The 20,290-nt window shown below is 42.2% G+C and overlaps 4 protein-coding genes across 4 annotated transcripts in view; 3 read left to right on the plus strand and 1 right to left on the minus strand.

The window, feature by feature from the left end:
- Nucleotides 1–6: 6 nt before the first annotated feature.
- LOC108049123 (protein mushroom body miniature) lies at nucleotides 7–2,065 on the plus strand. Its single transcript, XM_017130193.2, has 2 exons — nucleotides 7–1,113; nucleotides 1,168–2,065. The coding sequence occupies exons 1-2, from the start codon at nucleotides 82–84 to the stop codon at nucleotides 1,726–1,728; spliced, it is 1,593 nt and encodes a 530-aa protein (XP_016985682.2). The 5' UTR covers nucleotides 7–81; the 3' UTR covers nucleotides 1,729–2,065.
- A 134-nt stretch (nucleotides 2,066–2,199) lies between these two features.
- LOC108044768 (tRNA-dihydrouridine(16/17) synthase [NAD(P)(+)]-like) overlaps nucleotides 2,200–20,290 on the plus strand; it is a 30,235-nt gene continuing 12,144 nt past the window's right edge. The window contains exons 1-2 of the mRNA XM_044460433.1: nucleotides 2,200–2,325; nucleotides 2,392–2,473. The gene's annotated coding sequence lies outside the window, so the exon portion shown is untranslated. The remainder of the gene's footprint in view (nucleotides 2,326–2,391; nucleotides 2,474–20,290) is intronic.
- Nucleotides 2,438–6,723, minus strand: LOC108049108. The gene is made up of 3 exons (XM_017130175.2): nucleotides 4,643–6,723; nucleotides 3,356–4,504; nucleotides 2,438–3,300 (listed from the first exon to the last, which is right to left on the minus strand). Exons 1-3 carry the CDS (start codon nucleotides 4,838–4,840, stop codon nucleotides 2,647–2,649), a joined length of 2,001 nt encoding a protein of 666 aa, XP_016985664.1. The 5' UTR covers nucleotides 4,841–6,723; the 3' UTR covers nucleotides 2,438–2,646.
- Nucleotides 7,211–15,222, plus strand: LOC108049107. The gene has a single exon (XM_017130174.2). It carries the CDS (start codon nucleotides 8,835–8,837, stop codon nucleotides 11,709–11,711), a length of 2,877 nt encoding a protein of 958 aa, XP_016985663.2. The 5' UTR covers nucleotides 7,211–8,834; the 3' UTR covers nucleotides 11,712–15,222.

Here is a 20,290-nt window from a genome sequence, read left to right on the forward strand (position 1 = left end):
TCGATAACCTATCATCGACATCGCCAATCGACTCAACACGTGCGCCGCGGCTAGCGGTTAATAAATGTTATAAATTCCAGGATGCACAACGGCAACTGGAACAACTCCCAAAACAATCATCATAGGAGCTGCGGAGGGCGCGGAGGTGGAAACCAGAGCCAGAATTCCCAATCTAATGGCAGTTGGCCTGACAGAGAACCTGCAGGCCACAATGGAAACGCCTTTAACAAGTTCAGGGATCCTCAGCAGCAACCGAATAATCAGCAGCAGACAAACAAAAGAGGTGGCAGGAGGAGTAGAGGAGGTGGTGGAGGAAGAGGAGGTGGTGGAGGAAGAGCAGGTGGTGGAGGAAGAGGAGGAGGAGGCAGAAGAGGCCAACGCGGCAGGGATTCCAATAATGGTGGCCGCAACAACTCCTGGCACGGCAAGGACTCACATGTCAGCCCGGGCCAGAGTCACATGCTGTACTACGACAACTTGGGCGATTTCACCGAGGATCCATCTTTAACTGCTTCCTTACCTGCTGCCTCGTCTCTGAGGCAAGAGAGCCTACCACCTAACCCCATTAGTGCCGCCTTGGAGCTACCACCTGCACCTGAGGTGTCTGTTCCGCCAGAAGAACCTACTGTCCCACTGATCAAAATCAAGCCAGAACCGAAACCAGTTGTGAAACTGGAACCCAAGTCTCCAAAAGAAAAGAAAGAGAGACCTTCGTCCAGCAGCTCGGATGAGGAATCCGAGCCCGAACCAGGCGAAGTGGTCAGAAGCACTAAGCCCGCAGTTGTGACTTCCTCGCCAAAAACAAAGTCCAGGAAGATAGCTGTGATATCCACGCCAAAACCGAAGGCGGTGAAACCAGTCTCCTCTACCGACTCTTCGGACTCGGACTCGGACTCCGATGACGAACACAGTCGGCCTCCGGTAGAAAGTAAACAAGCGGCCAACGAAGACGAGATCGAGGAGGATGTGGTCTGCATGGGCTCTCAGGATCGCCAGTTTACAATCACAGATGAAGAGGAGAGCAGCGAGCCAGAAGATAAAGACGACAAGATGGTGGGAAAACGAAAAAAGAAGAGTAAATCCGTCGATGTGTGTGGCATCTGCGATAAGAAAGTATGTAATAGATAGGTTTTCTACTTATAAGTATTAAAAAGTGTATGTTTTCAGGCCCATACCTCGTTCCAGTGTCAGATGATCTGCCGGAATTGCTCTGGTCGGTATCACGGCCTCAGGAAGTGCCCGAATCCGCCCAACCTGAACATTGCAATGCAGTCATTTATGGAGTTCGCTATGCAGCAGATGACTGCCTTCCATGGCGATCAACGATTCGCCTTTCCCGCTGGCACCGTCGCAGCTCCAGTTTCAGTGCAAGTTGGACTTACTTCGGCCAAGTCCAATAAGGACAAAAAAGTGGCTATCAAGAAAGCCAAGAAGACGCCACAAAAGAGGATGAAAGTGGAGCCCAAGGATGAAGAAGAGGAGGATGATGAGGAAGACGCGGATAGTGCCACCGACGCCAGCAGCGAGAGCGAGGAGTCCGAGTCCAGCGATGAGCCGGAACCAGTACCTGTGTCCAAGCAGAAACGGAAACGCGGTACGAAGGTCTCCGCCTCTGCCGCAGCCAGCCTGCCTCCTCAAGTGTTTCCATTTCCCCTTCTGGGGGCTCCCGGTGCCCCTTTCAACTCCATGATGTATCCCTATGGGGCGCCGTTCAGTTTTTCTAAATAGTTATCACATAAGTTAGTTACTGAGGATAGTACAAGCATTATGTTGCCGCGTTATATGCGCCAACAAAATGTTAAATTGTATATCACATAAAAAGCATTTAAAATCAAAAAATATAGAGGGATCGGTTTTTCGGGGAAACTCTTTAGTCGAGTTGCTTGTCTAACCTAACCTCTAATAATTAAAAATAAATGCTAATGATCCAAAACAAGAATAAATATATTTTAAATATACATATATACTTCCTTCTACCTGTTACATACTTTTCAACGAAACTTCGAGTAACGGGTTTAAAAATACTTAAGGCTTCAAATAAAAACCTTGTCGAATCAAAAAAATAGTTTTCTAGATCGAAATTTACGTTACCATTTTAAATCCGATGTTAAACATTTGCTTAATGTTAATTTCACGAGCCTATTTATCGATAATAGGTAAGGCTTGTGCAGCCCTGGTTATCGGAAAGTATCGCCCTGCTTTCATGTTTTGCCAGCTGTTGCTTCCACGCTTTTCCACAAAAATTTGTGTTTACGATTAAAATTTGCAAGAAAACTGATGAACATATAAGTAAATATTGATTAACGGATTTTCACAGTTTGCACGGTGAGTTTTTCTTCTTACTATTTTACAATAAACTAATTTCCTTCCGATGAAAAATCACTACTACAGGCTTTAGTTTTGGACCCACACAATCGAGTTTGCATATTAAAAAGGATTTATCTTGGAACAACAAGCAACACTTTTATTAACCGTAAGCATTTGCAAAAATAACGATAAACATCACATAAATTTAGCACACCCGAGTGCCGGAACAGCCAGAATATTCTAATGTACATGTAATTTGTACGGACTATTTTTCGCTAGAGCCGAGCAATCCCCACTGTGAAACCCATTTTTCCCTACCCTCAACTGCAAATCAGGATCCTAGGGTATGCACAGGGCCAGGGTCTCCAGTTCCCGCTCAGTCCCGCAGGACACGGGGTGATTCTGACCCCGGGGATCGATGCCCGGCTTAAGCATCGTCTGCTGCAGCTCCCAGATGATCTCACAGGACAGAACGCTCACGGCCAGTTTCAGCACCGACTGGTAGTTAAGCGGGTTAACCGAATAGCTGAGGATGCCCCTGGCGATCTGGTCGAAAAGATAGCTCCTGTCCAGCAGCAGGAGCTCTTCGCGCACCTCCATCATTCGGTTCTCGAAGTGGCACTGGATGGCCGCAAAGACCAGCTTATCCAGACCCACCAGCAAATCCCGCTTGAACTTCACCAGATAATGCTCTATGAAGACGATCTGGTTACGATTCAGGTGGGGCAGGCGCACCTTGTCCTGGATCACCTGCTCCCCGATCTGGCTGACCACCAGCGAGGCCAAAGAGCCCGCCGGCGTGGCCCGACGCTCGCCGCAGGGGCGGACATCCACGAACGGATGAATCTCGTAGCTACCCACGCCAATGGTGCTGGCCACGCCACTGAAGGAGACATGGGAGGCACGCGAGTGGTTCTTTGGCGGCTTGGCCACCGACGGCGGCACCTCCATGGCCTTGTGGTCCCTGGCAAAGCCGATGATCTGATAAGCTTTCTGCAGTGGAAGACAATAAGCAATTTTTCAAAGAGGACTAATGGCAACCACTCACATAGTGCACGTATTTCTTGGCATCGCAGACAAAGTCCTTGATGCGCGAGATCAGCACCTGCAGGGCGCACTCGTCTTCGCTGAGGTCCTCGGTGAATCCAGCAATAATGTAGTCGAGTATGTACTGCGCCGCCTTGTAGATGGGATCATCCGGGGCAAAGCTGAGAGCTGTCTGTCCTTCCATGGCGATGGCTGCATTCAATGCATAACAAAGCTCACTGTCCAGTAAACCCTCGAAGGTGGCCTGATACTCATCGCAGAAGGATGGTTTTCGCTCCTGAAGTATCGAATTCTTCTTCTTGCGCCGCTTCCTCTTGGGATGGCGAGCTTTGACGGCTTTCTGAGCTCTCTCCTTAATCTCATCCTGAATCCGCTGCCACTTTTCCCTGTAAAGCGCCTTGTGTCTGTCTATAAACGCCACACGCTCTTTTTCCACTTCCTGCAGGAGGTAGTTAATCCTACGCTGATTGGCAATGCGCTCATCCAGCCTCTTTTTCCAAGACTGGATCTGGTGTTCTGTGTTCTTTATCAGCCTCTGTTTCCGAAGAATTCGCATGTTCTTGTTGAACCGATCCTTTTTGAATTGGAAGAGCTTCTTCTGCTTGATCAAGAGTTTCCTCTTTAGATCCTGACACATGCTGATATGGGCAGCAACTCGCATATTTGTAAGCATCTTACGGTGCTCCAGCAGCATGTTCTGCATGGTGGCCAGGTTCTCCAAACGCTTAAACTTCTCATATGTGATGTTCAACAAGTGAACCTTCCTCTCGTGCCGCTCCTCCTCCTGCAACTGCTTTCTTGCCAAGACCTCCTCGGTGCACTGGTGTCGAGCTGCAAGATTAAGGTGATCCTTCTTCGTGATCGACTCCGCATTGGCGATCAGCATTCGATCATATTGCTCGGACTCTCGTCGCTTGTAAGCCTGCAAAATATAGTACAGTTGCGATTTGTGCAGTTCCTGGCGATGCTGATTGAAGTCCTTCAGATTACAGATCACATCGTTGCCCTGTGTTATCTCGCCGTTTTCCCGCAAACGCTTCAGATTACGCTCGTTGGAGTAAAATGTCTTCAGGTTGGAGTCGTGAAGCGGATTGTACTCGGGAATGTGCTCAGTAACAGAGCTCTCAAACTCCTGCTTACCACTTTTGAACTGGAATTAAATTAGAAGATGTATTTTATACATATATACTAAGTTTAAATTGGTTTCAATCTAAATTATGTAAATAATTTAATGCTGGTATAATAAGCATTTATTGTTTTTTAATTAACAAAGTTGGTAGTTACTTACATCCTGTCCAATTTTGTTTTTCGAGAATATGACTTGATTCCCTGGACACTTAAGCATGGGAAGTTTGCAGTTGAGGGGGATCAGCTCCCATCCTGGCAGACTGTTGATAGGGAGTCCGGTCTTGTAGGAAATCATCTTCAGCAGGGCCGGATTTCCGGACACCTTGTTCCGGCGCGGCAGGGACAATATATCGATCATCCTGACGCTTTTAATTTACTATTCCCTAAAATATTTGTGTACAATAAACAGTTGTTCTCTGAGCGTTATATGAAAACTAATTTCAAATGGGGCTCTAATTTTAAACTATATTCAAACTGCCTACTTTAAGACTGTTTTCGCCATATTCCGAACTTGATAATATTGATTGTAAACATTGAAATCGAATTGTGGAATATTTAATTTTTGTAAGAGCTCCAAATATATATAAACTTCTGCTTGCCGAAGTGTGCTTCCTTTCTAGTTATTTAAAAAAAATGTAGAAATGTAAATTTCGGTAAAAATGTCTAGTCACATACGACTTCGTGAGTACTCAAAATATATCATATTCTAACAGTTTTAAAGAAGGTTAAAATTAAATTGTTTAATAATATTTGTAATTTTAATATATCTTAGCCCATACCGATGGTCTAATGGCATCCATAAAGCGTTGCCCGTACCATGACTACTATCGTATGCGAAATAAACTAAATTGGCCTTTTATTGATATCCAAAATGCATAGTCTTTGTTTTTGAAATTTCCGTTTCGGTTTTACGATACCAAATCGGCATAGTAGCCCGCCTCATTAGTTGTGCTTCATCAGATCCCCAACCGTTTGTTTGGGGCTTACATAAATCCTCGTTTTTCTTTCCGTCTTTTTCTTTCGCTGTCTCCGTCTGGGCTTATTTTCCACCCGCTTTCTCCAGCGGTGGCCTCGTTTTTCGTATGGGCAACTCTAAATTGCGGGCATCTCGGGCATAAATATTTACCAATCGTTTGGTCAGGCGTCGGTATGTCTGCATTGACTCTTCCTTGGAAAAGTAAACCCCCTCTCGCCCTTTATCGTGTATCTTCCATTTAAATAAAATCACATCATGTGCTGAAATGTACTTGCTGCAGCACGTGCTCCAAATATTCTCTCGAGTGTGCTTTCCATTTCATCTAACACCTACGACGCCCCTTTTACTTTTCGTCCCCTATCGAAAGCATAAATAAAAAATTATGTTGGTATAAAAAAGAAAGAGAAAACGAAAGGTGCGTTTGAATCTCCAACGGCCTTCTGTGCCCAGTCCCATTTAACGTTACATATAGTTACTTCCTGCTTTGATATGTGTCCCAAGAGATGGCAGCGTGAGTCATTCGGCTAACAAACAAATATTCGTTTGGATAAATATACCTGTAAGAAATGCATTTTGAATTTTATAGAGTCAAGTCCCAACCTCCAATCATGTTTGAATGTTCCCTAGGTTTCTTTATAAACAAAACAAATCAATAGTAAATACATATATAAAAATTTATATTTAAAATTTAATGATAGCAAAATAATTTTAAACAGTAAAAGTTCAAAAGTTCAGTTTAAGCTATCACGAACTTATCTCTCATGCTAAACCACCCCCTGTAACGCCAAGGAAAACATTGCCACCCAACTTCAAAGCGTATTGGAATGGAATATATATGCTCTTAGTTCGTGGCAAAACCCCTCCCTTAACATCCAACAGTAGCGCACGCAAGTTTCCATCGACAATTCTATTCAAGTAGAAAAAGGTGATCGGTTATTTTCAGAATAATCTATTTTGTGCAAAAAAGGAAGCCAAAAATTGGAAAACCAGTTGTCTTATTATTTTCTTCATTCAATAATGATAATATTGTTTACAAACATTAGTATCTGAAATAATTGTTAAGGGGTCCTTACTGACTTCACACACCCTCTAATTCTCTTCAATTGAAAAGCAGCACCGGCAAAACCATGATACAATAACATAAGGTAGTCTCGTCGGCAAATTTTGGAACCCTACTATTAAAACAATGAGTGCGAGTGAAATGGCAACTGTTTAGTAAGTGCGAGCAGAGCGACAATAGAATGTGTGGATTAACCCTTAGATGGTTCAGGGGGTTTTTTTTTGGCTTTCATAATAAAAGGAGTTTAATTTTTTTTATAATTTAATTTTTAATAATTTTGAATTAGAAATTAGTCGTTGTTTTTGCCTCTGAATACTGAGTCTTTTGTTGAGATTCTTAATTCTAAAATATATTCTAATCTTAAAATAAAACTTTTTTATGTCTAAACTTATATTAACATTTTCGGCTGCGATTATAAAAGTTTCGTTTACATTCTTTGTTATTTTAAAAGTATCACAGCGATTCCTCCCACAGCGCTCTTTTTTCCAAACATTTCGGTGCCTTTACGCCATCGACGTGTTTGCGGCACACATTGCAAAATGTCATGTTGCTCAAGGGTTAATTTCCTAAAAAATTCGTCCGCAGACAACCTTTCCCTTCGAAAGACGTTCGCACTGACCAAAACCCGAACGTTTAGACAGCCGACGAGACTACCTTATGTTATTGTATCATGGGCAAAACCTCTCACAACTGTCTTTAACTCTCCTGTACTCTCTTTTGGTTTACCCATCAGAAATTGTCGAGTGACAGTTTTTAACTTGGAAGCTTTCCAGCCTTCAATCAGCTGAACCTAGTCATTCAATCACTTTCAACGGAGAGAGGCTTTCTCTCGTTGCTCCCTGCTAACGTTTGAGAGCAACTTCGAACCTTGGGAGAGAACTTGGGTTTGAACACTAGTTAACATCGCAACAGTTTACTTGGTTACATCACTAATTCGTGTTGATGTTGTGAAGCGCTTAAAAATGTTTTACAAATATTCAAATATGTTAAGACTATCACTTGTTACACATTTAAATAAAATAAAATATTTCCAATTAATTAAAACTGAAAATATAATACATTTGAGGCATATTAATTATCTACATTATCTATTAATGATCTACATTCAAAAAAATTAACAAATGTTTCAATGTCCCCTAAAACATAGTTCCCGAAGACTTAAAAAAATAATATTTGTTGTTCTTGGTTGAAAAGCATTATTTTTCTGAGTGTTGCAGCAATGTTCGATTCAATTGAGCGTTATGAGCTTCCAAGATGGTTACTCTGCGTGGAGTTGGTTCGTTTGGTCGCGTCGGTTGAAGGAGTCGGTTGTTCGTTTTGAAGCGCTTAAGTAACGGTAATCGCGAGCACAATCGCCTGTTTTAACAAATAGTATTTCATAGCGCGACGCCTGTGCACCCATATGTATGTGTGGGAGTCAAACAAATTGCAAATCGAACAAGTAAATCCTAGAGAAGGAATCCTGCAATAAAAAAGGGGGTGGCGACCATCCTGCTATTCTGTGCTCGCTGCCAGTGTAACCACCCCCTCACAGCAACAAAAACAAAAAGGACTCAAGGATAAAAGCGAAAATAACAAAATACGTTCACGTATGAACCGTTAACTGCGCCATTCGCAACAACAAAAATAAAAGCATAGGAATAAAAGTGTGCGAGAGGCAGACCCACGAAATCAACAATAAAATCGGTTGAAAAGGAGGTGAATTTATAAATAAAAAAAAATACAAGTTAGCGATTGTAAAAGAGAAAACAAAAAAAAAAACAGTAACAATAAAGTCCAGACGAAGTGAAGAAGTCAAATCAGCATAGAAGGACATTAAAATAAAGGCACACAAATATTAAATTGGGCTGGAAAGATAAAATGAAAAAACACCGAAACAAATCAATTTTAAATGGATATTTATTACAAATAATCCAAATAATCCAAAAAAATTAAAAGCCTTCAAAGAGGTTTAAGCATTTGATGAACTTTTTGTGGCAAATGAAAAAGAAAACACCACAAAAATCTTACAAATCGTTAGTTAACACAAAACATAATTTAATGGAAGTGAAATTAAACAAATAATATTAAACTGAAAAAAGAAAATCAAGAAAACCCAAGTTAATAAACTTAATAAACTCATAATAACTGCAAACTAGCTTTATAAATATGCTAAAAAATCGCTTAGGAATTATATGAAACCTTTTCACCACTGGATTGCATCATCCGTCGAGGGCGTGGCTTAGCATCCAATGTAATGTACTTCTGTCAAGCTGGACCTTTCATCACTCACACGTCATCATCATCCCAGCCATCTTCTCCAGACCCAAAAACACAATGTCCACAAGAGCAGCTGGGCTAAAACCTGGACCCAAAGGAGCCAACGGAGTCAGGACAGAAACGACAGATCACATCATAACCATCAGCACTGCCAGCCTGACGGACTCGTGCAGCGGGGAGCCCGTAAAGGGAGTAGCTTCTCCGGTCAGTAAGCCCCAGTCCCTGGGAAGTGTAGTTCCTCTACCCACCATCATTCCCGGTGACCAGATTGACCCAAGGAAGAAACCCCTTCACTTGTGCCGGCTGTCGCAGCTGGTCAGCTACCAAAATAACATCGCTGATGTCCAACATAGGAAGGGACGACGCCTCCACGGACTGCAGCTGCCCTTGCATCCCCTCCAGCTCTTTGGCTGGCTGGTGCTCCTTCTTTTCGGAGTGGCCAGCTTCTGGGTGCTCATTCCGGCTTTCCATGCGCGTATCCAGGGACCACTTTACGGTCTGATAACGGGTCTCTATCTGGTTCACATTGCCTCCCACTTGACGGCGCTGCTGACGGATCCGGCGGACAAGGAGCTGCGGCGGGTGCATCGCAACGATCGGATCGTCCCGGAATTCGACCGGACGAAGCATAGCCACGTGATCGAAAACGGGAGGTGCCATTTGTGCAACATCCGGACCTCGTCGGGCCGCACCAAGCACTGCTCCGTGTGCAACAAGTGCGTGGGAAAGTTCGACCACCACTGCAAGTGGCTGAACCACTGCATAGGATCGCGGAACTATGTGGCCTTCCTGATGTGCGTTGTAAGTGCGGTGGTGGCCACCCTGGTCATTGTGGCTGCCGTGGTGGCCCAGATCGTCTTCTACTACGTCCAGCCGGAGTGGTTGAGTTTCTACTGGTGCCCTTCGGGGTCAAGCCACCAAATGGATGGCGGCGACTACATAAACATCACTCTAAGCCTGGGCAACGGCACCATGATGCTAATGGAGCAGCAGCCGGTGGAGGAGGAGCGTCAGGATGCAATGGATGATGAGATGGCAAACTTGACTATATCCACACTACCAACTCTTCTGGAGAACTTCACAGCCCTGATAGAATCTAGTACAACTCAGCCTGGGATTAGCCTAATGAATCACACAGTAACTCAGCCTGCAGTGGGAGGAATCGGTGTCAACGAAACTGTTTTCCTGCTCCTTTTGGGAGTTCTGGGACTGCTCGCTGCCGTGAGTGCGGGTCTGCTGCTTCACCTGTGCTTCTTTCACATCTACATCTCATTTTTGGGACTGACCACCTATGAGTATATCAGGAACCATCGGCAGGCTCAGGAAGCCAAGGCGAAGCAGCTCCTGGAGGGAGCTCCCAGTGTGGGAGTGGCCAAGAACGGCAGCGTACACTTCTCGGCTTCTTTGCCTGAGCTATCCAATCCGTCCAAGCCCATGCTGACCCCCCAGCTCTACTGCTGCTCCAGTGCCCCACATCCTGGCCAGCAGTCACAGGAGGCGGTGGGTCAAACAGAGCAGTCCCTGAGATTGCATTGTTGTGCCAGCTCTAGGGAGTTCCACCAGAGCAGGCAGGCCATCTACGTTTGCTCCTTGCTGGAGGAGACAGTTCCACAGATTCAAGTTAAGCAGGATACGCTCAGTAGTTTCCATTGCTGCTCCAGTTTCGCAGCAAGCTCCTTGCAGCGCAGGGTCAGCGTGGCTAAGAAATCATTGATCTCGGCAGAGCCTCGTCCCCAGAGACCAGCGACTTATCTTCAGTACACCGAACAGTGTACCCTCTGCACTTTTCGACTGAGAAGGGGATCTGGATCGATGGCGGGATCTTCAGGAGCTGTGAGCAGCGCCGGGGGAAGTAGTAGCACTCGCACCTTGACCAGCCAAACGGGGGGATCCTCCTCATCGGCGACGGCAGCTGGAAATATCTCGAAGCACCAGCGTTGGCGAAGGAAATGGAACTGTTGCGCCTCAGTTCCGGATAGTCCCGATGTGCCCAACGATCTCCTAGCTGCCTTAACGTTCCGCGAACGCGAAGAAGCAGCTGCCAAACTGAATGCCCAGGAGCTGCCCATCCAGTTTATACGCACACTGAACGGCGGATTGGATCAGGAACTGCCCATAAAAACAACAACAACCGCTACTCCAACTCCACCACGAAGCTCGCGACTTCGTCACATGCTGCGATTGCTAGGACGTTATCGAAGACCTCGCTGTCGCCATGGGACCCATCATGGAATCGCGGCCAAAGAGCATCAGAATCATGGTAACTCCGCCATCAAGCAGAATCAGATACGTCCGCTGCAGCTGCAGGCAGCTGGGCGTGGCTACGCCAACTCCACCGCCACGCCCACGCCGCCGGCCAGTTCGCCGAGCAGAAGTTCATTGGAGAGCAGCGAGCTGAGCACTAGTACAAATCCTTCCTGCGGCCACAAGGAACTGATGTTGCTGCCCACATCCGTGATAAGAGACGACAGCGTGACCACGTATACGCTGACCTTGCCGCCCGCCTTGCCACCGCCGACGAGGAGGAAAATGAACCAGACCACTCAGGAGATGGCGGAGTTGGCAGAAACCCTGGGATTTGCCAGCAATCTGCAGCACAATCAGCACATCCAGACGAACAGCCGAACGTTGCCAAGTTTGGGGAATGTCTACCGCCGGCAAAGGCGGAAGCACTTCTTGCGGACTCGCTCGCCCACTCTGTCGCCCATCCACGAATCCGGCCTCTCGAATCCAACCTCGCCGCAGCCCCTGAGGCACCACGACTCCAATTCGGCCAAAACAACGTCCTCGCCTCTGCTTACCCGCAATTCAGGATCTGCGAACTCTTCGGCGCTTCTGGTCCAGAATCTGTGCAGTTTGGCAGGGGAAACGCTAAGGAAGACCGCATCTAATAGCTCCCTGCAAAGCCTTAGCTCCAATTCAAGCAGCACATAGGAAAAAGTGTCAATTGATGGTTTCTGTTTAGTCCTTAGGTTAGCCTTAGCTTTATCCGTACTCGGTCCTTTCGTACGCAGTTTTGTTCCGGCAATCAATTAATCCGCAAATAAGCATAGAAAGCCATAACTGAAATCAATTACGCACGCGTAGGAGTGGAATTGGAGTGGTGAGCTGTCAGGGCCAGTAAGGCAAATCGGCGTTGATGCGATGCGGCTTCTTGCCAAACTTAAATACCACTTTCGGTCGTTGCTGCTTTGCTTGAAATTGGTGATTTATCAAGAGTCTGGAGCAAGGAAAGAACAAAGCTTGGAATACTAGTTGACCCAGAAAATTAAGTTGCTATAAAGTATCCAAGTTATTAGATTTACTTCTTTAAATAATGTTTTGTTACCTCTTTTTTTAGAGAAAAACGTTTTTAATATTAATTTGAATTTGACATTAAATCACATCACAAAATAATGGTAATGCTATCAATGGTCAGTCACTTCAAAGTTCGCTATCACAAGCTAAGTCTCTTGGAAAATTGCTTCATTTCATTCTTAATGCTTTTAAAGACGTACAAATAAGGTATACAAATAAGAAAATCTTAATGATCGATGATTATTTTGTTCTATTAAAATTGTTCAGCTGAGAACTGAAATAATTTTCAAATGCGCTTTTATTTAAAAAGATTTTATTAGTTTCTGTACTTTAAATCTCCCCTTTATAATTGGATTAATCACCTTTCCGTTCATCCAAGAGTATTCTCTTGGATGAATTCCATGCAGTTGTTTTATATCCCTCTGCTCCATCCGGAACTTCGCCGTTGTCATCGTTGCATTAGCTCCCTCAGCCTTTTTCCGTGCAACTTAACATGTCTTTGGAATCCATTGAATGACTTTGCAGTTGAATTGATTAGATGTGCAACAGCATGTGTGGAAGAGTTAAAGTTGGGAGACTTTTCTCCCCAAGCTTACACTTTTTGGCCGCACCCACCCGTTTGCTGGTATTGATTTTTATTTTGGAAAATGTGTAAGCGAAGGCGTCGTGTGATTACGTATTGTATCTGCAGCTAAAGCTTCGGCTGTATCTGTATCTGAATTCGTGTAGCCGTCTATCTGGCGTCATTCCGCAGCCAAAAAGAAGGAAAAAGGGCGAGGACACAGTTGCAGTATGCTGCCAAGTTGTTACGCAAATGTTATTATTTAATTTAAATTCAAATGCAGGGGTAAGCATAAACTCAACCCACTTCCGATGGCAATTGTCATGAGTTCTAAACCTGATTTTGACGGATGTTTCTGGGCCCATTTAATATTCCGAACCTGAATAATTAATGCGGCACAAGTCAGGACAACATGACGAGAAAAGCAGAGAAATGGAAATGCGTCAAAAGCGGGATTGGATTGGGTACAACCTCCAACCGGCCCAACCACCTCAGTTGTCAGACGGACAGTTATCAAGGATTGCCCGGATTAAAAGCACGGATAGTTATACTGATAGACAGCCACAACAGCTACGCATATGACCCTCCGGGTTTCAGGTGGTGCTACTAGCTTTTACCATCCCCTTCAGGCGGCGGTTCTAGTTATTGAATCTGACAGCAGGAAAGTCCATTTTAACCGGCGGGGGAATAGGATAGATGGATTGGTAGAAAGAGAATCGCTTTGAGTACAAAAAGTGTCCGCTGAGTGGTATGATGTTGAGTATTACTAGTGTTTCTCTTAAACGCCATTCCGAATCAATTTATATCAGCGTCATTCACTACATGCATACTCTTGGCTTTAATGAGGTTTTTATGAAGTAGCTAACAGAAATCGAAGGAATATTAGTTGACTAATCAAGAAAACACCTTTCTACTATTATTTCTTGTGATGTCATAATATTGGCTTAATATGACTTTATTTCGAAAAAAATCATCAGGATTAAATAAATTTTAACTTTTTATTTTAGTAAAAAGAAAAAAAGAAAAAAATACATTAATAAGAAAAAAATACATTTGGAGGGAAAGTCTAAAAATGTGTATTGCTTTTATATGACCTTCTTTCCCTGACACTTTAAAAACCTTTTTGACAACTTTCCAATTAATTAACTTAACTTTTCTGTGCATTTCGCAAGTATTTCGGTCACTCAGACGCCGGAATGAAGCCAAAATAAATGGCAAGTTAATTATAGAGACCCCATTCTTTGCCACACACGGAAAATCAACGCGACTTGACTGAAAATATTGTTGCCTTACACGTAACCCAATACACGGCTACGGTTAAAAAGAAGAAAAGGGTGGCTTGGAGTGTCATTGAGCCCGTATCTAAAATAATATGACTTCGGTGGACTGACATGCATTTTTGCAGTTGCTTCTGTTCGAGTTCAACTCAGTTGCAGTGACAAGAGACAGACGCCTGGTAAATGACTGAAAATAACATAATGCAAACACTATAAATGGATTTTCAATGCAGACTTTGCTACATTGACAGCTGGAGCAACAATTTTCGTTGCCTTTCGTATATCACCTCGTTGTTTTCCGCAAGCCAAACACGCTGCATACTTTAAAGGGCGCTTCTATGGCAGAATCTGTATCTGTGTGTGCCTTTGTATCAATATGTGGGTGCGGGTGTGTGTGAATGAAAATGTTTGATGTGATGGCTCTTGGCGTTAACATTTAGAACTGCACCTGCTGCCTGGAGACACACGAACACTGAAACCTCCATGCGGCATTACGTATCCGACATGTGCGCCACATATATTATGCTGTGCGTGTTTTGTTTTATAACTGAATCAGCGAACAGCCACTGTGTCTATTCCAAAAAACACGAACCTATTCGGCTTAAGGGAATTTTAATTTATTTATTCTTTCAAATATTGAGCATTATATTTAAATAGGAAACTCCGAAGAGACCATATTTTTTGATCTGTTCTCCGCTTTATTCGAAATCCACCCGGTTCTCTGACCATCCAGGCACACTTCAGAGGCGTCTGTCCATGTGCATGCACCTGAGCACCTGTAGACACCTGGAGAAGCTTTAAAATCAACGAAAGTAGCATTCGAGTGTGTGCGTATTTTTTGGTATAAAAATATATTCGACTTTAATTGGATGTTCGTGTCATGTTCTCTGGCTCCTGGATTTTGGTCACGCCCCCAAAAAGGGGCTGGGAAAAACTGCCAGGCAACGCCCTCGACTTTTCAGTTTCATTCCCGCTTGTGGAGTTTGTTTACGAGACATAAAGCAGAAATATTCTGGGTAAAATTGGGCTCGCCGTTTCTCCCTCTCGCCTGACTTTCCCTATGGTTACAAATGCAACTTTATTTTGTTGTCATGAGCACTTGTTGTTGTTCTTGCCCTGGTTATTGCTTTGCATCAATTATAAAACATTTTTTTGTTGCCGTTTAAATACTACATTGACATGCAAGCCGAAAATGTTTTTCATTTTTGGCTGAGAGATGGTTAAACACTGCGAAAATTAGCTTTTACTTTAATAATAAAAACAGATTCTATATTAGGAGTGCTAGAATAGTATATTTAATATTTTTATACCCTTGCAGAGGGTATTATAATTTCAGTCAAAAGTTTGCAACGCAGTGAAGGAGACATTTCCGACCCTATAAAGTATATATATTCTTGATCAGCATCACCAGGAGAGTCGATCTAGCCATGTCCGTCTGTCCGTCTGTCCGTCCGTCTGTCCGTCCGTCTGTCCGTCTGTCAGTCTGTCCGTCTGTCCGTCCGTTTCTACGCAAACTAGTCCCTCAGTTTTAAAGCTATCTGCTCGAAACTTTCCCAAAAGTTGTCTTTCTATTGCAGGTAGTATATAAGTCGGAACGAGCCGGATCGGGCGACTATATCATATAGCTGCCATATAACTGAACGATCGGAAAAGCCATAACTTTGGTGTTTTTAAAGATAAGAAGTTGGGACTTTCTATGGGTTTTATTTTTGGCCAATCAATCCGACATACCGAATTTCATAAGGATCGGCTGACTATATCTTATAGCTGCCATATAACTGATTGATCGGAAGTGCCATACCTTTGGTGTTTGTAAAGTTAAGAAGTTGGGATTTTCTATGGGTTTTATTTTTGGCCAATCAATCCGACATACCAAATTTCATAAGGATCGGCCGACTATATCTTATAGCTGCCATATAACTGAACGATTGGAAATGCCATAACTTTGGTGTTTTTAAAGTTAGGAAGTTGGGATTTTTTATGAGTATTAAGAATGCATCATATGAATAATTTTGGAGAATATAATTTACAGAGTATTCTGCAAGGGTATATCAACTTCGGCTCCGCCCGAAGTTAGCTTTCCTTTCTTGTTTGTAATAAGATACAATTTTTCTTCTATACATTCTTTTAGAAACTAATAACTCCATGCCGCATTGGCTCACTTTTTCAGTGTAAAAGCAACGCCTTCTTTGAAAATTGTCTAATTTCTCAAGTCGCCTTCGCCCACTCCGTTTATTTAGAAAAGAATTATGATTGATTGGGCCTGAATCGGGTGCGATGTCTCATCAGCCCAGACAGTTGCCTTCGCGTCCTCCTCTTTTCCAGGTTGTTATTACCAATGGTAGTTAAGTTATCTCCAAATCCAACTCCACTTGGCCCCCTCTACTCCTTTTGTTTTGCCTTGCGCACTGCTATGACATTTTTAGTTGCTTTGCTTTTCCATTTGGTTGGTTCAACGAACTTTTGCTTCTCGGCTCTTTTGTTGAATTCTCAGTCAAGGGAAATATTTAGAACATTCAGACATAGGTGGATCCGACCGCCCCGCCCGTTTCACCTAATATGCTTTTTAATTTAGTTAATGACTTTCCAGATAGGCCCTTTGTGGGTAGGACCTTCTTTAACTTAAGCTAGAACTAATAAACAAAGATATGAAATGTTAAAATGTGTATGAGACTGGAAATTTGGTGGTATGAAAATTGGAAAATAATGTATGAAACGAATAAAAGATTGAAAAGTAAAACAATAATTTTGCTAATTTAGCCCAGCCAATTTTATGTAAAATTAGAAAAAACACAAATTATGAAAAAATATATATTTTGATAAAATGTCCAACTAACGATGTCCATTATAAAAAGAATCCAAATGGAAATAAATATATGACTATGTGGATTGCCGGCAGATATTTTAATGAAGAATAAGTAAATACAAAAACACAAATAAGTATGCTGCAGACGCGAGATGAAAACATTTCGAAAACATTTGGGGCTATGCTTTTTTACTGTAAAATATAAAAATAGAATAATCTACAAAAATAAAGTTGATTGTATTTTCGTTTAATATTTTTGCAAGTATTTTATGCACGCCGCTCCCATAGAATTTAAGTGAATAAGAAGTCGCTCTTTAAAAACGTTAAATGTGAGCCAAACAAAACGATCTTGCAGAGATCAAATAAAAAGTGGCAACAACAAGAAGGCTATAAAACTATTATTGTCCACCAGGTTGCAAATGGGTGGGTCATCATTGCTGATTGTCGTTGCTCAGAGGTAGCTTTTGACCACCTTTTATTGGCATTTTAAATATTTACAAGGCCAGTCCAATGAAGAATAGTTTGTGGGGCTCCTAAGGGGTTTTGGGATATTGCCTCGAACGTGTTGACGATTCTATCGTGCGCAGTGGCTCCATTTGCTCAATTCGCTTTCCGTTGCGGTCATTTGGGCATGTTGGAAATGGTTCCCCTTGTTTACTTATAAACTGCCGTTTTCCACGCTGCGTATGAGTAATTTTGTGGTTTCTGTAAGTGGTTTGATTTAATGCTTGTAATATCGATATATTTTAAGTTAAGAAATCGAAAATAATGCATTATTATAATGAATTCAAATAGGAAACTATTTTCTGTGCGTTTAAATTGTTCATATTATGATTTATTTACTTTATTATTACCTTATATGTATAAGGACTAACTTTTAAACAAATAATCGATAACCAATCTGGGGTGGAAACCACCGTAAAATCATTCGAAAGTTTTATTTTTGTGTATTATATGTGTTTTCTTTATTGTTCCAGACCTTTGGCATGTTGTTTTTATTATTTATGCAAATACTTTACGTACGTAAATAAGCAAAGTAAATTGTTTTTGGCATTTTATGTTTCCTGTTTGCCTTTTGTGTCATGTGTGTTTGCGTCGCCAAAACAAATCACACGCATGACACACAGGCACACACACGCACACCCACGCACTGCAACACACACACTCACAACTCCGTACGCACACAGGCACACCTCACACCCACTCAGACGCAGAGCTTAGCGCGTTGGCAATAAAATGAAGGGGATTTATGGGTACGTGTCATCATTGGCTTGTTTGTCTGCTCCTCACTTTGCAACAGATAAACACAAGGAGTGTAGCTTCGTGAGTGCCCAAGGATGTATCGTTTTGAAAGTGCGTAATGGCTTGCTGTCGCATTTCGAATTTATTACACTTTTACCACAATGTTTGTTCCGCTCCTAATAAATATAAAGATAGTTTAAACTTATTAGAAGTGTAAATACATACTTCGGAGTTTTGTTCATATAATATTATTATATATATAATAATATATATATTTATACCCGTTACTCGTAGAGTAAAAGGGTATATTGTATTCGTGCAAAAGTATGTAACAGCTAGAAGGAAGCGTTTCCGACCCTATAAAGTATATATATTCTTGATCAGGGTCACTAGCCGAGTCGATATAGCCATGTCCGTCTCTCCGTCTGTCCGTCTGTCTGTCCGTCCGTATGAACGCTGAGATCTCGGAAACTATAAAAGCTAGAAGATTGGCATTTTGCATGCAGATTCTAGGAGTTCCTACGCAGCGCAAGTTTGTTTCAAAAAGGTGCCACGCCCCCTTTATCGCCCACAATCGCTTATATACGATTTTAAATATTTCGGAAAAGTAAAAATGCAGTTTTATTGTGTTTATCAATACCTATCGAAATGTAGAAGAAATTTTTCAAATCGGACCATTCGTTAAAAAGTTATGCGTGATCAAAATTTCTATCTCCATCTCCCTCGCACTCCCTTTACCTGAGTAACGGGTATCTGATAGTCGGGGCACCCGACTATAGCGTTCTCTCTTGTTTTCTTTACACTCAATCAAAAGGAGAATACCAGCTCTCTTCATCTTTGTTTTTTCAAGAAAAACATTCTTTTCCCTAGTCTAGTTTCTTAACTAAATCGCGCTGTCTGAAAGTCAATCAGTAAAATTCACGTTCAATTTTGCCATTTGGTTTGGTTACCTTCGTCACCGAAAGCGACTGGGCATGCAAATATAATGAAGTGCAGCGGCAGACAGAAGAGCACACACCCTTGGCTCATCCACATCTTCCATATATAGATATACATACCCCATACTATATACCATGCAAGGCCAACTGGAGCCCTTCATTACCGTCACATCAGTTGAGCTCACAGACTCTTTCTCATCCACAGTCTCAGAGTTGGTTCTCGTCTCTAGTTGCTTTACACAGAGACGAAAGAAATATAAATCTTCCGACATGTGATTATTAACCTTAAAAGAAAAAAAGAAACTACCAAAATAAAAATATATTTATGAACATTAAAATAAACAGCACATTTTATTGGCGTTCGACTCAAAAGCGAAAAAAAATTCCTAATTTGAAAATGTTTGGAAAAATAATGTTTATACCAAACATTTATAAACATTCATTTTTACTCAGAAGGCAAACATGTAGTATAACGTATACTCCAATTTATTTTTATTTTTATACTCGAAAGCAGTGTATAATTTATATTTTTACGAAGCGCGTAAATATTTTTCCTATCTCAAAATATTTTTATCTGCGTAAGCTGGATCTGAATCAAAGCTGACAGGCAACAAGCATCATTAGTCCTAATGAGCTGTGTGCAATAAAATTTAAAAAACTAGTGACTGGGGAAAGAGGCAGCGCGCAAGCGGAAGACCCCCAATCCTTGGCCTAGGTTCCAGAATTAATTAATAAACCAATTTGGAAAGGTTACATGTGAAGATGTAAAGATTGAGCGCCAACAAAAAAATACCCACTTTTATCCCAAAATGTATGCACTCATATGTAACTTGCCCCCATTTCAATTTTATCTGGCTGCCGGTAAAACGCCTAGCCAAAGATGGCAAATCGTCGCCATGTTTCCTCCTGGTTTTGCCCCGTCCTCATTTGGGGGCAAGATGCCATCATATTGTCCTTGAAATGGGCACAATGCGGGCATGTTACGCGCTTCGCCCTTTTATTATGGCTTATTGCGTCAGCAGGTCACATGGCTTAAAAACAGGAGCGTGCACTGCGGAATATTTATATTATATTTGTTTCCGATCTTAAGCTTTAAAAATCCTTTAGTATAAATTTATTTGTTCATGGATATATGGTATCACTCTTAGGTTGATTAAAATACTATATTGTTTTTCTGTTATTTGTAACAGGGTGTTGCTGTTTTTGAAATTCAATTTTTCGAAAATGACGGAAAATCGACCCAAATATTCAAACCAAGAATTAAACACAGATCTTTATAGAATTGAACCATAATCATTTAAAAGTATGCCCCTTTGAAATCGGATGTCTTTAAGTTATGGCTTCGAAGTGCAGATTTTTGGTCATTTTTCTTCAAAGCCATATTTTTTAAA

The sequence above is a fragment of the Drosophila rhopaloa genome, unplaced genomic scaffold, assembly GCF_018152115.1.
Source record: "Drosophila rhopaloa isolate 14029-0021.01 unplaced genomic scaffold, ASM1815211v1 contig_2, whole genome shotgun sequence".
NCBI lineage: Eukaryota > Metazoa > Arthropoda > Insecta > Diptera > Drosophilidae > Drosophila > Drosophila rhopaloa.

What these genes read in the sequence shown, in the direction of transcription:
- LOC108049108 (XM_017130175.2), bottom strand. Translation starts at nt 4,840, where the DNA reads ATGATCGATATATTGTCCCTGCCGCGCCGGAACAAGGTGTCCGGAAAT. An exon ending in AAAACAAAATTGGACAGGAT is followed by an intron (nt 4,505 to 4,642) that starts GTAAGTAACTAC and finishes ATTTAATTCCAG; the next exon opens with TTCAAAAGTGGTAAGCAGGA. An exon ending in CCAAGAAATACGTGCACTAT is followed by an intron (nt 3,301 to 3,355) that starts GTGAGTGGTTGC and finishes CTTCCACTGCAG; the next exon opens with AAAGCTTATCAGATCATCGG.
- LOC108049123 (XM_017130193.2), top strand. Translation starts at nt 82, where the DNA reads ATGCACAACGGCAACTGGAACAACTCCCAAAACAATCATCATAGGAGC. An exon ending in GTGGCATCTGCGATAAGAAA is followed by an intron (nt 1,114 to 1,167) that starts GTATGTAATAGA and finishes GTATGTTTTCAG; the next exon opens with GCCCATACCTCGTTCCAGTG.
- LOC108049107 (XM_017130174.2), top strand. Translation starts at nt 8,835, where the DNA reads ATGTCCACAAGAGCAGCTGGGCTAAAACCTGGACCCAAAGGAGCCAAC.